This window comes from Corylus avellana, chromosome 9 (assembly GCF_965113065.1).
Source record: "Corylus avellana chromosome 9, dhCorAvel1.hap1.2, whole genome shotgun sequence".
In the NCBI taxonomy this organism is placed as follows: Eukaryota; Viridiplantae; Streptophyta; class Magnoliopsida; order Fagales; family Betulaceae; genus Corylus; species Corylus avellana.
The window spans coordinates 197835-218021 of NC_142498.1; the positions used below are offsets into that span (position 1 = coordinate 197835).

At 37.9% G+C, this 20187-nt stretch overlaps 1 protein-coding gene across 1 annotated transcript; it reads left to right on the forward strand.

Annotated features, from left to right (window-relative positions):
- Positions 1-322: 322 nt before the first annotated feature.
- LOC132190079 (CemA-like proton extrusion protein-like protein) lies at positions 323-16574 on the forward strand. The gene is made up of 7 exons (XM_059604959.2): positions 323-1344; positions 2479-2564; positions 7320-7493; positions 9036-9150; positions 14016-14113; positions 14552-14687; positions 16206-16574. The coding sequence occupies exons 1-7, from the start codon at positions 730-732 to the stop codon at positions 16272-16274; spliced, it is 1293 nt and encodes a 430-aa protein (XP_059460942.2). The 5' UTR covers positions 323-729; the 3' UTR covers positions 16275-16574.
- The last annotated feature ends 3613 nt before the right edge of the window (positions 16575-20187 follow it).

Below are 20187 nucleotides of genomic sequence, written 5' to 3' on the forward strand. Positions count from 1 at the left end.
AAGCAAATTAGTCTTGTAGCCCTCTATGCTGGCTCAGGGCACACTCTTTTTGGAGAGTAAAGATATAAGTAAGATTAATATTATCTTAAATATGATATGATATTTAAAATTATCATTAAATTTGAGAGAATTATTATTAAATTTTGATTTATTAATGATTTTAAATACTACATCACATTTAAGATGACTTTAAAAAAAGTCTAGTAATAATTATATCTTTACTCCTTGGAATATGTCCACCACTGTCACTGTACGTCTGTACGCAATTAAGGGCAGACACGTAATTTACAAAGCCTGGGCAACAGTTATCTACTAGTTCAACCCAAAACCGTTATCCTCTTGGTCGTACAGCTCCAGCTCTTTGGTTTCGGTCCAAAGAGAATAAGGAGGCCCTCTTTTCTCAGGTACTCTTCCCTACGCAGTAGCAACCAAGAAAACTTGAGGTGGGGTTTGGGTGTTTATGCATTTACTCAGTTGGTACGTGATTTTTGCACTCTTTGATGCTTTACTTTCTTCGGTTTATCTGGTGATGCATTTCTTGAATTACATAGAGAATCTTTCGTCAATTTTTGGTTGAACTATGAACCACATATTAGACCTTAAACAAACCAAAGAAAGATGTTGTCTTTGAGTGTGTGGGTAGCGAATGAGGGTTTTAGTTGTCTCACGAGCACAACTTGGACTGCTTTTTTGCTTTTTTGAGAAGCTGAAAAATGTGGGGTTACATTCATGTTCTTAATGAGCACTTCAATGGTCTTATGCCACAACTTCATCTTTATTAACCGGAAACTGCATCGAGGATCGTGTTCTTTCCGCGATTCATCCAATTCTGTGGCTCAATTGGGTTGGAAGCGCAGGTGGGTTAGTGGGCTTATTCCGAATGCTAAGAAGAATAGCCGCCATTCGAGGAAAAGGAGTTGGTGGAAGAAGTTCTTTTTCGAGGAAGAAGGGAATTGGCTTGGTTTGAAGGATGATGACATGCTTGAGGACCAATCGGAGGGCTCAAGTGATGAACAGTTGTCTGAAGGAGACAAGTTTGAGGCGTGGAAGAGGAGGGCCGAGGCAATCATAGAGTTGAGAGAAGCACAAGAGGATATGATGAATGAGGAGAGTCGGAGATGGGAGGATTGGCTTGTGGATGGGACAAACAATGCTAATGGTCCTTCCTGGAGTCAAGATTGGGACAATGGAGTAGGGGAGTCGAGGGAAGATGTGCGGGCAGATCCCACTGAGATGGTTCCTGAGAGGGGTTTGGCTGAGTCTGTGAGGGATTTGGTCCTTGGTCGGGAAGATGATGATATGCTCTATGAAGACAGAGTATTTCGGTATGCCTCACTGAATTCGGTAAGAAAATATATGCAACTTCTTTAGCTTTCTATTTGTGAGTGTGATATCAATATAATATGTTCGTATGAAGTGCTAATCTATATGAATATGCTTGTTGGGAGATAAAGCGGTTATGGAGTTTTTACCTAATATATATAGATGAACATCACTCTAGCCCAAAAGCCTAAGCTAATGGGCTATGGTCAATTTATGTATATTAACTACTCTTTTTCTTTATACTTTCTCAATGTGGGACTCAAGACTTATAAGTGCACTCACAACATATGCATCACGTTAATATTTATGGGTTTCTAATGCTATTCAAGTTGATGCATCCTCACAAATAATGATCACATGTGAAATAGTTGAGATTGCAAATTGGCAACATCTCACTAAGGCAACACAATACTGGTATTTGTGCCTGACCATCTAGAGCACTTGAGTGGTCTTTTTAGATTTTGACACTGAAATTTACCTTTTGTTTTTTCTCTTGAGGACCCTGGTCAAAGTGCTTGATTTCTTTATATACACCTTTAAGTAAGAGGAATTCATAAAGTTTCTTTCTAGAGATAAATTCATTTGCTGCTCAATTTGAGTTTTTGGTTGACTTGAGATCCCCTGTATAGGGATTTCAGATGTCTGCAGACTGCTGGGTATCTAATGCTTTGGATGTTCAGTAATGGGTATAAAATCCTTGGGACAGGCACACTATCAATTTTGAATGGAGCGGAACATTTTTAAGACCTACCTATTCAATACTCTTGGTTTTCAGGTGTTGGAATATTTGGATAGGAATGCTGGTCCTTCAAGACTGCTGCTGCTGTAGTCTGATCGTGGAACCATCTCTGCTCCAAAGCTTTAATAAGCAATTTGGTGTGGTGGATTTGTGGGTGTCTGTGGGAAAGAGAGTTTAATAATTAAAATAATTGAATTCTGACAATTATATGGCATTACATTTCTCTCTTCATTACAACATGCAGTATTACGAGTCATAATTTGAATTTAATTTTTTACTTAAAGAAAAAAGAATGATTTCAATTATTTTACTCCGTCTGCCTGCCTATAATCGTTCTTTTAGAAATTTGGATAATGTTCTGATTTCTATTGTTAAACCTAACTTGATGTCCTAAGCTATATCCTTCCTTGTTTCAGGCTAAATTTTTGGCTGTATTGATAATTATACCCTGGGCCTTGGATTTTGTGGTACATGACTATGTTCTCATGCCTTTTTTGGACAGGTAAGTTTGAGACAGTATGATTTTAGCTTGCATATTACCTAATATTTTCAAACAAAAATATGATAAAGAAATATTCTTTTGCCTATTTTTTCAAGATTAAATATTCTTCTTTGCTTGAATACATACACTCTCCCAAACTTGATGACTGTCTCTTAATCATTGTATGTGTTGAAATAATGATTATGGGGGAATATAAGCGGAAACAATATAGAAAATAAACACAAAGAACTTACGGGTGGTTCGGTGTTAGACACCTACGTCCACCACTCGGAATACCCCTAAGGGCTACATTGTGCTCATTAACTTAATTTGTCTACAATACAAAGGTCCCTATTTATAGGGTAATGTCTAAATATAAGTTTGGTAATCAAATCCCCTTGATTTGATTACAATCCCAATATATGATTACAATCAACCCATAAATAAAGAATATTTCAATATCAGCATAATTATGGAATATATGGAAAATATAATATATTTTCCATATATTCTAACATCCCCCCTCAAACTCAAGGTGGAATATTCTGGAACCTTGAGTTTGAAATCCGAAACAATGATGACAGCGGTGGTGGAGGCAAGAAACGGGCCGTAGATGATGACGACTACCGGAAGAGATAGAGGCTAGCGGGCGGCTAGCGACTGCGGCAGATGGCTGGTGAATGCAGATTCAAAAGGCCTGACAACGGGCCAAACTCCAAAATGGGCCGACAACGGGCCAGGGCTGACAATGAGCCAAACTTCAAAAGGGCCCGACAACGGGCTAGGGCTGACAACGAGCCAAAAAATAAAAGGGGCCGACAACGGGCCAAGGCTGACAACGAGCCAAAAATAAAAAAGGGCCGACAACGGGCCAGGGCTGACAATGAGCCAAAATTAAAAAAGGGGCCGACTACTGGCCAGGGCTGACTATGAGCCAAAAATAAAAAGGGCCGACTTGGGCCAAAAATAAAAAGAAAATGAGCCCACTTGGGCGGTTATCAGATCGGCGCACCGAACCTGACCGGCGTGTGGCGCACGTGATGTGGTCCACTTGGACTGCTCTTTTTTTTTTTTTTTTTTTTTTTTTTTTTCACTTGGATGACACCTTCTCTTTTCTCCCTTTTCTTTTCTTTCTTTTCTCTCTCCTCACTCCACACCACACGCAGCAATTTTTTTTTTTTTTTTTTTGCTGACTTTACAAACAGAACTGGACGTAAAATCAAAGAAACAAAACAAAAACAAGAGCACACACCCAGAAATCGACGCACTGCAAAGACTAATTAGCGGCATGATAAACAAAAGATGTGGTAGTGTGCGTTGCTAGCAGAGGCCGGTGCTGCTCGTCTGTTAACGGCATGGTGCAGGTGAGATCCGCCGGAGGAGGTGGCTTTTTGGCGGTGGATTTGTGTGGAGCAGGCGGTGGTGGGTTGATGAACGACGGCCAGCAGGAACGATGCGGTGGTTTTGTGGTCGTCACGAGGCTCGGCTGGCTGTGGGCTGGTGCGATGGCTTGTGGGCATCGTGGGCTAGGATCGGTGATGGAGGCGCCGACAGATCTGGCGGTTTGGGCATGAGCGAGAGACCACCACTCCGGAGAGATGAGCTGGGCCGTGGACGGCTAGGAAGGTGCAGCAAGGTGAGTCCGGCAGAGGCGATGGCAAACCGACGCCTCGGGGTTGAGGTCTTATGGCAGCAGCGATCGGCGCTGATGGAGATGTGGTCGGAGGAAGACGATCTGGCAAGCTGCCGAAGGAAGACAATCTGGTCGTCTCCGGTGATGACTTATTGTGCCGCTGTTCGCCCTTCTCAACGTGCGTGAGAGTAATTTTTTTTTTTTTTTTCAAGAAACAAAACAATAGATTGAAGAAAAAGAAATACCAAAAAGAAATACACAGACCATTGGATCATCCAATGGCTCTGATACCATGTTAGAAATGGGTCTTGGGCCTAACTCAACCCAAAAGCTAGCTCAAGAGTTGAGGTTTTCCCTCACCTTATAAATGGATAATCTCCTTAATACTCAAGCAATGTGGGACTTCCAACACGCCCCCTCACGTGTGGCGGGAGGACATCCAAGCCAACACGTGCGACAAATGGGTGACGGTGGGCCACAGCCAATTGGGCTAGGCTTTGATACCATGTTGAAATAATGATTATGGGGGAATATAAGCGGAAACAATATAGAAAATAAACACAAAGAACTTACGGGTGGTTCGGTGTTAGACACCTACGTCCACCACTCGGAATACCCCTAAGGGCTACATTGTGCTCATTAACTTAATTTGTCTACAATACAAAGGTCCCTATTTATAGGGTAATGTCTAAATATAAGTTTGGTAATCAAATCCCCTTGATTTGATTACAATCCCAATATATGATTACAATCAACCCATAAATAAAGAATATTTCAATATCAGCATAATTATGGAATATATGGAAAATATAATATATTTTCCATATATTCTAACAGTATGTATCCTTTTGAACTTCCCCCTGAGCATTTTCTGAACTTTAAAGGGAAAACAACCAAAAATCTGGAATAATTCTAAATGAATATTAACTTTCTTTCCAATCATCTTTGTATACTTCCTGTATGCCTAGGGGCGCCTACGCTTTTTGTAAAATTTCTGTTATTAGCTATCAAATAAAAAAACTTTCTTTCCAAATACTTGTGCATTTCTTTCTTTCCATGCTCTGTATGGAGTAGCAGAAGGAACTACATTCTATAGGACATTCCTTCCATAGCTAAAAAGCCACTAAATGTTGACGCAATGTGAAATTGCCATTGATGCAGTAAAAAAAAAGAAAAAAAAAAAAGTATTATATATATATAAAATCCAAGAACACTCCAAAGTACTAAGAATAACTTAGATTAAATGATTAGAACAAGAAGAACATGTTTGATTAGATGGACATCTCACATTTTTCAGCTCACAAACATAACAAGGATATTGATTACTTAGTCACTCTGTATTAATGAGCTGGTTCATGCATCTATTGGTGTTGTAGTCCAGACAAAGAATGCAACATTAGTGGGGACTTGAGCGTGTTAAATTATCATACTGAAGAGGAATTTTCAATTAATGGTTGCTTGTCTAAATGAAAACCGCTGAGAATATTGTTGGGATCCAGGCAACAAAGCACTGATTGTGGGAATTAGAAGCAACACTAGATGATTTAAAACATGAGATATCTCCTTGTCACTGAAATTCTTTGTGAAACATAACGATTGAGGACTAGGATCAGAGCCTTTTGGCTTATATGGGCAATTTGGGCCTGTCCGACAGTGACAGCATTAGTAACAGGCCCTTGCACACAGCATTAGTCTAGTCAAACGTTCACTTTATCCTGGTTAGTTGCCATCCACCTGAAGCTGGATACCTTTCTTATTGAATTTGCCTGTTATAGATCCTTTTGAAAGCTGATATGCTAGAGGAAGGCCTCCTTTTTTCACATTCATTAGTGTTTCCATATTTTCAGGAGTAACACTACTCCTGTAGCTTTCCAACTTGACACGGATCTCTAATGCTGATATGATTTTTAACCTTTGGAGTCAGGTGACCACTTCCTATCGAGATTTAGAAGCTTCACTAGAAGATCCAACAAATATAAGATCTATTTGCCGTTGATTTTTTTTTTTTTTATAAATATAACTTATCAATTTTTTATTTTATTTTATATATAAATATAAGCACCATGGACTAAGAAACAAGCATTGCAGCCTACATGGGTAACATGTGCATCCCGAACAACAATCATAGCATGCAAAGCTGGGAATGCCTGTAACTGGTCCTTGCTCACACCATTGGTCTAATCAAAATTTCCCCTTTCTCCTTGTTAGTTGCTACTCACCTGAAGCTGAATAACTTTCTTATTGGATATCCTTTTTCAAATAATAGGAACAAGTTGTTACAATAGAAAAAAGGTAGAGGGAATCAATTTACATTCATTAATATAACCCTGCATTGTTGTGACTATATAATGAAACGTCTTGGCTTGTGTTTGCTTTTGAGTTGATTTTGTGCCTTCTGCTGTATGTTAAATGCTCCCATCATTCTTTTTATACGGATAGATGATAGATGATATAAATTTGATATCATTCTACTAGTTGAAACGAAAAAAAAAAAAAATCCTTTAGTTTCATGAAAATATGTCATAAATTCACTATATCACTTAACTAAATTCTTCGGATTTGATTTTTTACTTTGATAACATTTGGTAACATAAAATTTAATTGCAAGAGAATTATGTGGATAGTTTGTCTCCTGATTACTAATCAGGAATGGACATGAAGATATTGGACCTACAAGCATGCACGTGCATGGACATATTTGTTGGTTTTGAAACCACAAAAAAAAAAAAAAAAAAGTTAAGGGTTTTCTTTATACCAAATTTATTAATTTCTGTATTTTCTGACCCTTACCATTCTCCTTCCCATATAATTATTGTTTATAAATAGGTAAAAATTCCTGCTACGGATACAACAGATGCCTTGTTGGTTTTAATTGATATATCAAAGCCTGAAATTTAACTGGTTGTATTAGAACGTTGTCCTCCTTTTTTTTCTTTCTCTTTTCCTTTATCTTTTCAAATTTTTCCTGATTACCATAGTGATGGCTGATCCTAGATTTTGTATAGAATGATGGATGCTTTTGTTTTTGCTAAAGATAAACATTTGTTGGTAAATTGACTTGAATCAAGGATTCCTTTGTCTGCTACTGTGCTTGAACCTAAATTTCTGAATCGTGAATCAAGTAACTCCTGTTTTGTGAACAGATATGTAAAGACGGTTCCACTTGCGGCACAGATGCTAGACGTGAGAAGAAGTCAAAAGCTTGAAATGGTAAAAGAATTAAAATTTGAGAAAGCAAGATTCCAGCTTGAGGTAGAGATTGGTAAATCTCCACCTCTTTCTGATGAAGAAGTTTGGTGGGAGTTACGGCATAAAGCGTAAGCTTAGCACTCTTTTGTGTTCATTTTCACAAGATCTTGTTTGTGATACTATTTATTCTTCATTCATCTTCTTGTTGTGGTTGCTAAAATTGTATCAAGTTGAGTAAGGGTTAGATAACAGGAACTACTTATGCACAAAGAAAGTTAAAAGTAGCAAAACTTTAGAAAGAGTGAGAGATGAGTTTGCTACCCTTGAATGACCTCATAGAAGGGCCTGATTACGGCAGCAAAATAAAAAATAAAAATAAACGTAATGTTGTCACACGATATTACAGTAGTAAAATCATCCTCACAAACATCTGGTCATGTAGGTAATGTAGGTAATGTAGGTAATGTTGTCACATGATATTACCAACATTACCTACTTATGAGTTTCTGCATCTATAAAGATTTTAGTTTCCAGCTGTGAGGATTTTAGGCCATAAACATCTGGTCTTTTTTTTTTTTTTTTTTTGATATATATTTGGTCATTAAAATGTCATGTGCAACTTTGTCAGGGGTTTGTATGGTGTGATGGCATATTACCGACCTACCATTGGTCTAATTGAGGCATATAGGCAAGGCCAAGGTTCTCAAGAGGCATAGTTAAGTTAAAACGTCGTATAATATGATCTTGCATACACTCATAATTATCTAAGGAAACGACATATCATTGTGGTTGAGTGGTGTTATGTGTGTAAGAAGAATGAGGAGTCAAAGGATCATCTCTTACTCCATTGGAAGATTGCCGGTGCTCTTTGGAATACTATCTTTGACAATATAGAGCTAGCTTGGGCTATGCCTAGGAGTGATGGTAAATCTCTTTGCCTGTTGGAGAGCTCCAGGGGTAGGTTTCAGATTGATGCAGTTTGGAAGATGATTCCGCCTTGCCTTGAGTGGTGTCTCTGGAGGGAAAGAGATGATTTGAGGACTGTGAGAAGACCTTAGTGGAATTAAAGGCTTTAGTTGGAGGGTTTTTGCTGGGTTTTGTCATTTGCTTTATTCCTGTGGGGCTTCAGGTGGGTTTTGGGTGTCTTTAGGGTTTTTGTGGGGTCCTTGGTAGTTTCTGGTGGGTTTTGGGGGAGTTTTGGGAGGGTTCTTGCTGGGGTCTTTGCTATTTCTTGGGTTTTGGGCTTCTAAGAACTCCCTGCATATACGGCATGTGTACTTACGGTTGCCTTACATATTTTCAATAAAGTTCTTCATTACTTATAAAAAAAAAATATCAAAGGCTTTATTCTTTAAGACTCTTTTTCCTTGGGCTGCTGCCTAGATTTTAATATTTTGAATTATCATTTTTTTTAGATCTCTTTTCTGCTTCTAGCTAGGTTTCTTTTTTGTATACTCCCTGTGTACTTGGGTTGCGCCTTTATGCTTTTTAATGAATTTACGATTACTTATAAAAAAGAAGAAGAAGAAGATGTTATAGTGACAATTTTATGTTTAATATTTGTTGCCCCCAAAAAAGCTTTCTTTATGTTCTATTCTTAAGAAAATAAATTTCCAATTTCAATTACTTTAATGCTATTTTTATGGGCTTCCTATTTGTTTCTTCAACAGATTAGAGTTGAGAGATGAGTGGAGGTTAGAGAACCGTAGAACATTTGCCAACATATGGTCAGATGTGGTATTTGGGATCTCATTATTCATTCTTTTATACTTCAATCAGGCTAAAGTAAGTTACTATTGCTCTGTCACATCCTTTTTTTTTTTTGCAAGAATTCTGTTTGCCTATTACTATTTACCACAAATTTTCTAATGCATCCATAGTGGTTTAGTGAATCCTAGTCTATGAGCTACTGCAGATGACAATAATCATAGATACTGCCTTCTGTCTACTGGCTGTACCATCCAAAATATGTTTATTTTTGATAAGTCATTCAATCTCATTAGAAAGTGCAGAGGGGCACAACGATAGTACACAAGAAATATACAAGAGAAACCTCTTATTAAGCAAAAAAAGAAGAACAAAATTCCAAAAAAAATCAGAAACTAGAAAATTGCAAAGTATTATATGCTACTATCCATGTATGAAGAGATTTGAACATAATATATTTTAGCTCAACCACCAAAATCTCTTGATCTTCAAAGCTTCTTGCATTTCGTGTTCTCCAAATACACCACATTAAGCACAAAGGAGCCAACCTCAAAACTTTCAAAATATTACGACTTACCACCTAACCTCTCTAACTAACCAACAACTCTCTTACCCTTTTAGGCATAACCCAATCAACACAAAAAAGGTGGAAATGTGAACTTCATAATTATCTTGCCACTTCACAATGAAGAAGATGGTGATTAATGGACTCTACACTCTTCTTGCACATACAACACCAATCCACTACTCTGACGTTCCTTTTCCTCAGGTTATCCAAAGTCAAGATCTTTTCTAATCCCGCCATTCACACAAAGAACGCCACTTTAAAAGGAGCATTAGGTCTCCAAAACAGAACTAGTACGAATGGATAACACATGATAAATGACCTTACTTCAAACTTCGGCCTATTAAAGGGATCCAACATATTTTATCCTCGCCTCATTGCCTGAATATGATAGAATACAACAGTTCAAAGAAAGAAGAAACCAAATCCACTTCCCAATCATGCACTGGTCTAGTGAAAATATATATTCCATTGAAGGGTTCTATTTCGGAACTGCATATAATCCCCACTCATGCGTCCTTACAACGTGCAACACTTAACAAGTCCAGAAAAGATGTCTTGGTCCCATCGCACCTCGTATCTAACAAAACTCGAGAAAACTCCCCACCCCATCCTTATATTTTTCCACACTTCCACTTCGAAGGGCCCCATTAGGGCCTCGCTACCTCCTTGGAACACCAAGCTCCCCTCAAACTATCATATTCAGTTTCTACCACCAATCTCCATAAAGCCTCCATCTATGTAGTGTATCACCTAACCATTTTCTCATAAGATCTCATTGAAACTGAATAAGTGGGATTGATTTAGTGATTGAACTGAACTCGGTCAGTTGTTTTATGAAGCAAAAATGTACAGCATAAGCATTTCCTACATATAGGAAGCTTTAAAGGATTATACGTTGTCATTGCCAATGTGAGTGGCTATATAGGGCCTAGATCTGCAGCTCATTATTTTGTCAAGAACTCTATTCTTGTTCATCTTGGTCCTAGGAGAAGCTAACTAGTGGCTAAATTAGAGGGTGCCTAGACTGATCTCTTGTCAACATAAAAATACAGCAGACTTACCATACCCAGTGAGCACATGCTTCAACATGCTCGACGATTTCCGGTACGGACTCGGCTCAGGTTAGCAAGGTAGTTTTCTGCCCTAGCGGCGGCGCTGTTTAGGCGCTGTGCGCTAGGCTCTGGTCAGCCGCTATGGAACGGCGCTTCTCCATAGAAGCGAAATCCTTTTGCCTGTCAGCGAAGGAAGGGTGTCCTGATCTTCGGTTGGAGGAAAAGAGAAAAGGATTCGTCGGGGTAATTTTCGTGAGCCAACCTTGTGCTTCATGGTTGGTGGATATGGTCGAGGAGGCGAGTCAGTCTCTGTTGAAGGTTGATATCGCCAAGTCATACCGTGAGGGCGACAAGGCTTTGATGGTGCATGGGGGTGTTAATAAGGCAGGTAGTTTCCTGGAGGTGGCCGTCTTTGCTGAGGGAGGTCGTAAAGGGATCATTTGGCTACCGGCGGGCCGTGGAGGGAGGGGATGGCGTCGGTTTGCAAATGAATTGCGGAGGTTGTTGGGTCCAACAGACTCTACGCATCATGTTCCGGGGACGCAGCTCAAGCTTGATTTGGGAGAATCCTTCTCTGGATGTCACCCTGGGCGCTCCTTTGCGGAGGTTCTTCGACTGGCGGCTGGTTCTGAGGAGCCTTTCATTGGGAGGAGGGTTAGATCTTCGCAACACATTGATCTCTTCCCGGTGAAGGACTCTTTCGAGACCGGGTATGGTGAGTATGAGTCGCGGGTGATGGTGGACTGGGTGGAGTTGGAGTCGCCGGATCCTGCTAATCTGGCTACAGGTTTCATCCCGACGGCGGATCATAGGAAGAAAAAGAATAAGACGTTGCTAGGTTTTTTGCGTTCTGTTTTGGGCCGGGTCCTAGCTGGGTTAGTTAAAGAACTTTTAGTCGGGCTGGGTGTTCGCGAGTTTGGGTCTCTCCTTAAGCCCAAACACGCTGGGTATTTCAAGACAGCTGGGCGCAGGGGCTTGAAGCGTAGGGTTAAGTTTTTGCCCAAACCGCAACAGGGTGGTTCTGTCTCGCCGGGAGAGACTGATGTTCCGGACGATCGTAGGGAGGCGTGCGTATCTGAGGTTTTTGCGCCGGTCGCCGGTGGTCTCGCCGGGGTTTCTAGCGATGATTCCGAGCTTGCGTTGGTGGGGCTGTCGTTGGCGGAGGTGCTTCCGGAGTCAAATCAACTGGTTAGTGCGGCGGGGTCTGTGTCTCGTGGGACGGCGATGGTCCCTGTTTTTCCGACGAAGGAGGCTCTGTTGCCGGAGGATACCCAGAATTGGTTTGTGACTCCGGTGAGTACCCATGTCTCTCCTTTGTCTCCGGTGGTGGTCTCTGCTCCTCCGGTGGGAGCTGGTTCTGTTCCAGCGAAGGAGATTGAACCCGTTAAGACTGCTCCGGCGAAAGGGTTGCTACGTCGGGGGTTTTTAGGGTCTAGAAATGTTTCCTCTTCCTCTCTGCCTGGGATGAAGGAGGCTTCATCGTCGGTAAAGGGCTCTAAGGTTGTAGTCGAAGATTCACTGACCTGTTCTATTTCGGGAAAGCATGCGGCTGAGCTGGGTTTGAGATTAAGCGAACCTTTTCCTCGAATGTCGGAGAGCGGTGCTCCGATTTATTCCTCTGTTTCCAAATCTCAAATAGGGTATGCCCGGAGGGTGAAGGAGAAGCTTGCCAAGCAGTTGCAGAAAAACAAGGAGCTGTTTGCCGATGTTGTAGCGGAACCCGCCGAGAAGGGGGCGGGGAACTATTCGGAGGTGGTTATAGATGCGGTGAATTTCGCCTCCAGTGTGGGACTGTCTAATGGTGAAGGAGGTGATGAGAAGAGTCTTTTGAATCTCTTTTCGAATATTGAAGAAGAGCGGGAGACCTCTACCTCTAAGGCAAAAGGGAAGCGGGAAATCAAAAATTTAGAATGCTCCATCAACTATGAGGTTAGAGAGAGACTTTCTCCGAAGCGGTACTATCGACGTCGGGGTTGTGTTGGAACCAAAAATGCATTCTCCTTTCCTCCAGAGGTGCATTAGGGTTCTGGTTTTTTTTAGGGCTGGTGGTGGGTTTTGTGGGCTTCAGTGTTTTGGGTTTTTTGGGTTCTTACTTTGGTCTTTTTCGCTTGGTGGTGGTTATAGTTGGGTTGGGTTTTTTTGGGGTCCGTTTTTCGGGTTTTTTTGGGCTACCTTTGTATACTCTTCTGTGTACTTAGAGGCGCTTTGCGCTTTTTTTTTGATATATACAATTTACTTATCAAAAAAAAAATTGTCAAAAGATACTAAAGATCACTAGATCAAAAGGATGATTGGCATATAACTACATTGCTCAGTGGCAACATTCAGTAAGATGCAATTTGTATGCCTATACACCATATACTTGACATGTTTGTCCTTCACTAGGTAGTTTTCTGTGAACTTTATAAGCCATGAAATATGTGTGAATGATGAAACAGGAATTATAAATGTTATCCTGAAAGCAATATTCTTAAATGTATCTCTTCCCCCTCGTCCTCCCTCTCCATCTTAACAAACAATTGAACAAGTATATTGCAAATGGTCACCCTTCAGTACCTCATATCCATCTAATCTTACTATCTGCTCATTTCTACTCCTACTTTTTATTAAATTTACATTCCATATAATAACATCCACAAGCAACATGCACCAAGGGATCTCTTTTTGGATAGGTTTAGTGAGCTCATCCATCACCAAAAGCAAGTTTTTAAGGATCCACAGCCGATCCTTGATATAATCCTATGGTAATTGGAAACTCAGTCAGCATACTTCTATAGTTCTTACGGTAGTTATTGCTCCCTTATACATATCTTTGATAATATCAGTGTACATGACCAAAACACCCTTCTTTTCTAAGACCCACCACATCACGGCCAGGAGCGAAACTAGAACTTTTAATTTGGGGGGGTGAAATTAAAAAAAAATCAATTTTTAAAGGTTTATTTTATAAAATATATATATAAAATTATTTTTTTGGGGGACCACCATATGCGGTGGTTCCGCCCCTAATCACGGCCCCTTTATTCTTATAAACGTAATATCTAATTATGCATACATATGAAAAGTGATTGTGAATTCTTCTTCTTATTATTTAGACACTATGTTATTAATGGTAGCATCTCAAACCATTTTCAATCATGGGATTCCCATTGAGATCCTTTATGTGGGTGCTGAATGGGTATTGCCTTTCACTATTGCAAGATGCTGAAATCTTTTCTCTATTCTTTTTCTGCTTAAAAGAGAATATCTTAAACTGCATCTAAGTTTGATGGATTTTTTTTTACTAATCATCAATTCTTCTCTTTCTTCCCTCACTTTTGCAGGTAGCTTTGCTGAAATTCACAGGTTACAAAATAATAAATAATATTTCAGATACTGGGAAGGCATTCTTAATTATTCTTATCACAGATATTTTTTTAGGGTAATATATTCTGGTCTTTATAAAATGTAACCATTAGTATGCATTTTCTGTTGAATTAAATATGACTAGTGCAATGAATTCATTATAGCGATGAAAATTAATGTGGCATTATTTGATGCTTACCAAAATATTGTTTACGGTTGATAATTTCAATTCTTTCCCTTGAAATTCATTTTTTATAGAAAAAATTTCCTTTTGTTATTTGTTCATGTTGTACAGCACATACAGATTGAAGTAGGTCAAAATGTTTTAGCTGAGTCATTTTAAAACCTTTTCCTCATGATCCAATCCTTTTTTTTTTTCTTTTTTTTTTTTTTCTTTTTTTTTCATGTAATCTTGCCAAATCCCTTATTCTATTTCTATAACTTGGCTCATGTTGTGTGACTGATTTTCTGCTTCTCAAAATTTTAACTCTAACATGAGGTTATGGACTTGCAGGTATCACTCTGAATCTGGATGGCAGACTTTGTTAGAGATAATTGTTGAGCATTATGGGTTTGAGGTTGATCAGTCTACTATAACCATATTTGTCTGCCTAATTCCAGTTATCATTGATGCGTGTGTGAAACTCTGGGTATGTTCTAGACTTGATATTTTGAACGATTTTATGTCTTCCTGTTGATTTTCATGTGAGTGTCGCTCTAGTCCCCATCATATAGTTTTTTTGATAGGTAGTTCCCCATCATATAGTTATTCCTCGTCACTGTGCTCCACAGCATTGTAAGGGGACTGAAGTCTTATTTCATCAAAACAACAAATACATTTCCTTTCTTTCTGAGTGGTGCTCATGTGAATGTGTCTCCGCATGCATATCTGACATGGCAAGCTCGTTGTAAAGGGTGCTGAACAGAAGAGTGTCTCCGTGTGTGCATGCACATGAAATGGGAAACTTGTTATGGTGTAAAGGGTGCTGAGTAAACCCTAGTAGTGGGTTTATAATATGACCTCCAATGATAAAATCTAATTGCCTCTCTAGGTTTATGCACACTTCCCGGAAAATTCTATTGTAAGACAGGGCATCATTGTCTATGGAGGAATAAGAATGCATAGTGAGATGACTGAATTATAGGAGGTGGAGACTTGCTAGAACTCTTAGCTAAAGAGGTAGGTGTGTGTAGCCTCAAGGATAGTTTCAGCAAGTGCACGTAATTGAAGCTTTCTGAAGAACCAAATAAAATCAATTTAGGCCATGGTGAAGCTTATAAAGGCCCTTTTCATAGCACCTACGTATTAAGTATACGATGATCTAAGTTCTAGAGATTATAAATTAGTCAGAATTGTAGGACGGTTTTAGAAAGGTGCTATCAAACCAATATGCAGGATTTTTGAAGCAGTCCTTAAAAAAAATCCTTGCTTTAAAGGGGCCTTTTTGTTCCAGGGAGACAATTTGAAATTGCTATTCTAATTTTGCACAAATTTGTTTCATAGAACTTTGATTGAGAAGGCCTTATGGTCTAGATCTGGATACAGCCATCAAAGAGGCATTCCGCTAACAGTTGCCATTGACAATGTATACCTAAAACTGGTTCTGCATGTTTTAAAGTTATCTTAGGGATGAGGAATAAACTTCAGTTAGAGTATTGTCCTTCATTGACTTAGAGGAGTTAATATGTTGGGTGTGGCTCTGGTACTTGACCTTTTGAATACGTCATTCTTTTGTCAAGTAGCACTTTTGGAGCTCAAGATTTCAAATACTTGATTCTTTTGTCAGGTAGCAACTGCAAAATAATGATGAACTTTGTATATGTTGATTATTAATTTCCTACTCCTAAACACTCCATTCCCAATTTAGTTATAAGTGGTGGGCTGGAAGTGCCTTGCATCTCCACATGTGCTTATCTTTCTTGCTAGCAAAATAAAAAATGTAATGTTGTTGTGAGATTATGCATTTCCTGATCAATTGTTTTGTTTGTGATTTCTGATGGATGCATCTCACAAAATTTATTTATTTTGTTTAATTAAAACCTTTAAGGAAAGTATATTCTTAAATTCTAACAATTTATTCATTGATAATCATGCTCTCTTATATATATGTAGTTTTGTTTCCATCTGTGATTGGTTTTATCTGATATTTGTTGTGCTTTTGGTACAGTTGTTTAAATTCCTTCCAAGGTTATCCCCTAAGGTGGCAAATATTTTCCGCGAAATGCAGCGTCACTAGTGAAAATTTTAATTAGGGTTTCCTCTGACAATTTGAGGAAATTCTAAAGGAAGGTAATTTGTATCAGCAACAGGAGAATTTTCTTCCTCAATCTTCCTTTTTTATAGAGAGGCGTATATGGTTTTGAATGTAGTTGGCTATTCTATGTAAAGCTAGGAGATTGTTGTCTTCCAAGCACCAATGATTCACTTGGATTATTGTAATATAGTGAAGATCAGTCTTTACTATGAAAAAACATAAAATTTTGTTCATCAATTATACCTTTTCATAATAATGATATAGAGACTGCCTTGTTTATAAGCCTTGTATTCACAATATCTTTATATTTGCTTTGCAATGCACTTCTCATTTCCAGGACTTGGCTCCTCAAAGAGGCAATATTGTAATTTGTAACACCCTTTTGTTCTATTTTTCTTTTTTTGGTATCTTGCCATGTTAGATAATACTCACAACTGGGAAGGTAAGATGCCATCAGAGCACTTTATTTGGACAACGTTTTAATTCAAACTAGGTGGAGAAATTCCTTCAACCCAATTTAATTAACATTTGTCTTTATGCTTCCTCTTTCCTCTTGTTTAGATGCATGTGTGAAGTACATATTCTAACATCATATATCAATTTATATTAAAAATATATATGTTAAAAATCGTATGCTTGAAGGACATTAAATGTGATTGGAGTTTAAGATGTTGGTAGGTAATACGATTAACCGTTAACAAGCAAATTTCAAGTAATTTTGTTATTCGAATTGCTAGTAATTCAAGTAATAAATGTGAGAGAATTTTTATGAGACTTATCTTCCCGAACAAATCTCGAGCAACCTATTCACTTGTTAGGGCATGTGAGTTTCATAAATGCTTCCTCGTATTAGTTACCAAATTGTTATTAATTTAGACAGCAAATTACTGAAAATTCAAATCGGTTACTTGTCCAATAGGTTTTGGTTTCTAAGCTACACTGCCCCTTCTTTGTTTGTAGCCATTTAGCTTTCCGGGTGTGTTTGATATTTATAATTTTTTTTTTTTTTTTCTGGAATAATCGCGTACTTTGGTTTGCTATGTCAACTGGTTAAGTAGCTCCGTAGCATTAAGGAGCACAAATTGATGAGGGTGGTCCAATAAGAAGCTAAACAGATTGATGATGAAGGTTTTTTTGTTTTAAGCAAAAAATGATAGGCCAGGGAAATCAATTGTGGCTATTTTACTTGGGCGTGATCATAGTAGCATCTACCCGCTGGGAGCCGCACATGAGGGGCTTAGACGGTGGAAACTGCAGATGTTCTCTGAAGTTCGACTGAGCCATAACCTGACCTAGCCCCACCAAGGCATCAATGAGAACCAATGTGGCTAATACTAATAAGACATATGTGAGAATTCTCTATTGCGGAGATTTGAACTCATATCCAAGTACATGCCTAACCACTTTGAGAATTTTTTTGAGCCATTAAACCACTACTCTTAATGGTCGATGACAAAAGTTTTACTTGTAGTGCCAACCTGCCTAATTAAAGCCTTCAAACCACCACATTACATGTTTTATTTATAACAACAAAACGCCAATCAAGCTGTAATGAGAGAGAGATACAATGCTGACACCTGGCACTGCCCCACGAATGGATCAATTATTGAATGAATTAATGGCGATATATTATTGAATGAATTAATGGCGATGCTATGCATATTATGACAACTTAAACCCAACTTTGGCCAAACTTTTAGACCAAATTTCTCTCTCTCTCTCTCTAGTTTAACGTTCTCTCTCTCCTCCACATGAAGTTTTTTTTTTTTAAAAAAAAAAAAAACTTAAGAGAAAAATTGGGCCAAAGTTTGGTTTAAGTTGTGCCTTTATCATTTTCTGCATATTCTTTATTTATTGTGGGGCTAAATATGCATCCATATACTTTAATGCTCATAATTATATTATATTAATTATGCAATGCCACTTTTATATTGAAAATATATTTTTGTTCCTTTAAAAAGTAAAACGACAAAAATATCATCCAATTCAAATAAACTGGAGATGATATGTTTCCATTTACACGGAAATTAGTTTTTACTAATTGCTCACCCATACATTGAGTAATTCAAGTTTTGCTGCATTTACTCCACAAACAGCATATAACGTGCAATTGTTTTCCACGTGGGCGACTGTGGAATTAATCAAAAGGGATGCCTAAAAACAAAATCTCTCTCTTTTTCTAGTTTTCTGTTCCGTGAATGATTTTTGCAATTACAAACACGTAAAAGAGATAGATTTTAGGTTTTGAGAAACCCATACTTTAGATTCTAATGAAACTTAAATCTTTTAAATTTTGAGAAAACCTAAAACCCTTTTTCAAACTCAAGGTTCTAGATTAATTTGGCTTACTCTTTATTAATCAATCACCCTTTAAATAGGGGCCTCAACTAGTATATGAATCAAAGTAAAAGACTTTGAGATAAACTCCGACTCTAACATGGAGATAAATTCGTACAATTACTTAAAGATAAACTCCTACATTCTTAATGCATTTCTTATAGAAATTAAAAATTACTTGATTTTATTTGTTATTGAAAATTTGAAACTATATATATCCCCTGCATATACTACCCAAGTCTAACAGAATATTATAAAAAAGAAAAAAAAGAAAAAGAAAAGGGGGTCTAACAGAATATTAGACGATATATAGATGACTGCAGGTTTCTCAGCTTCATGGAGAAAGGCTAGTCCTTTTGCAGCACCAAATTAATACAATTTAATTTTATTCTAACGGCCGGCCACAACTCTTTTATTTTAACTTGGCGGGCATGCCCCCTCGTCGGACACTACCTGGCTCTACCACTGTGTGTGAGGGACTTCATTCGAATGTGGAATATGTACGTGTATTTTGTTTTGTTGTAATAGCAAACACCACCACGAATTGTAAAGAGATTGTACGTAGCGTAGGGACATGAGACCAATGTGAAACAACCGGTCAAAGAATATTCTAGAGGCATGTTTTTATGTTTTCTAACAATTGCTAATGTCAAAAGGCCAACTAATTTTCAATACTACGTGTTAGGTTATGCTTCCTTTTTTTTTTGGGAATATTAATTGTTGAAAAGATAAAAAGGAGAAGGAAAAAAAAAAAAATGAGCAAAGGAAATTAATATCAAAGAATTAGTAAGTAAAGAGTAATACTAGAAACTACGTTTTTATGGTGTCTAATTAATATTTTTATAGTATTGTTGATGTGTTAGTTCCAATCACTTATTGAATAAGTCATTGTTAAAAAAAAAATGCAAAATGCAAAATGAGTCATTATATATATCCCACCACCCCCCTTCTCATTTCTTAAATGATATAGCTAGCTAGGGTGGTGGAGCCGTGGCTGTAGTAGAGTATTAAAGGGATTGAGTGGGTGATGATGTAGAGATAGTAGATACGACTCTCAGGCTTCAGGCTTCAACAATTCATGCTTTCATCTAAACACCAAACCAAACTTGGAATCAATTCTTCATGAAAAGGATGTGTCTACGGTATGTGTGTGTATATATATATATATGTTTGCGATGCAGGCACATGAATCTTCATCATCTATGACAAACTTGATCACTAGTCTATTTATACCGCTAGCTAGCATGCACCCATGTACAACATGCATCAGCAATCAGCATGCCTAAAACGTGTTTTAGCTCAGAAAAAAAAAAAAAACGTGTTTAGTCGAGTTTCATTTCAAATAAATTAAAATATTTGATGTATGTTTGTTAATGTATTTTGAGGGGGGTTTTTTATTTTTTATTTTTATATACATATAATTTTTTATTTGAAAAAAGTGGTCTAGTACTAGACCACTTTTATATACATATAATTATTCTAGTACTAGAATAATTATATAGATAAAAACAGTTTAAACTTTAAAGTGTTCTATATTTTGATTTTTTTTTTGTTTTTA

Coding starts and splice junctions, on each gene's coding strand:
- LOC132190079 (XM_059604959.2), top strand. CDS start 730: ATGTTCTTAATGAGCACTTCAATGGTCTTATGCCACAACTTCATCTTT. Junction 1,345..2,478: donor GGTATGCCTCACTGAATTCG/GTAAGAAAATAT, acceptor TCCTTGTTTCAG/GCTAAATTTTTGGCTGTATT. Junction 7,494..9,035: donor TGGGAGTTACGGCATAAAGC/GTAAGCTTAGCA, acceptor TTTCTTCAACAG/ATTAGAGTTGAGAGATGAGT.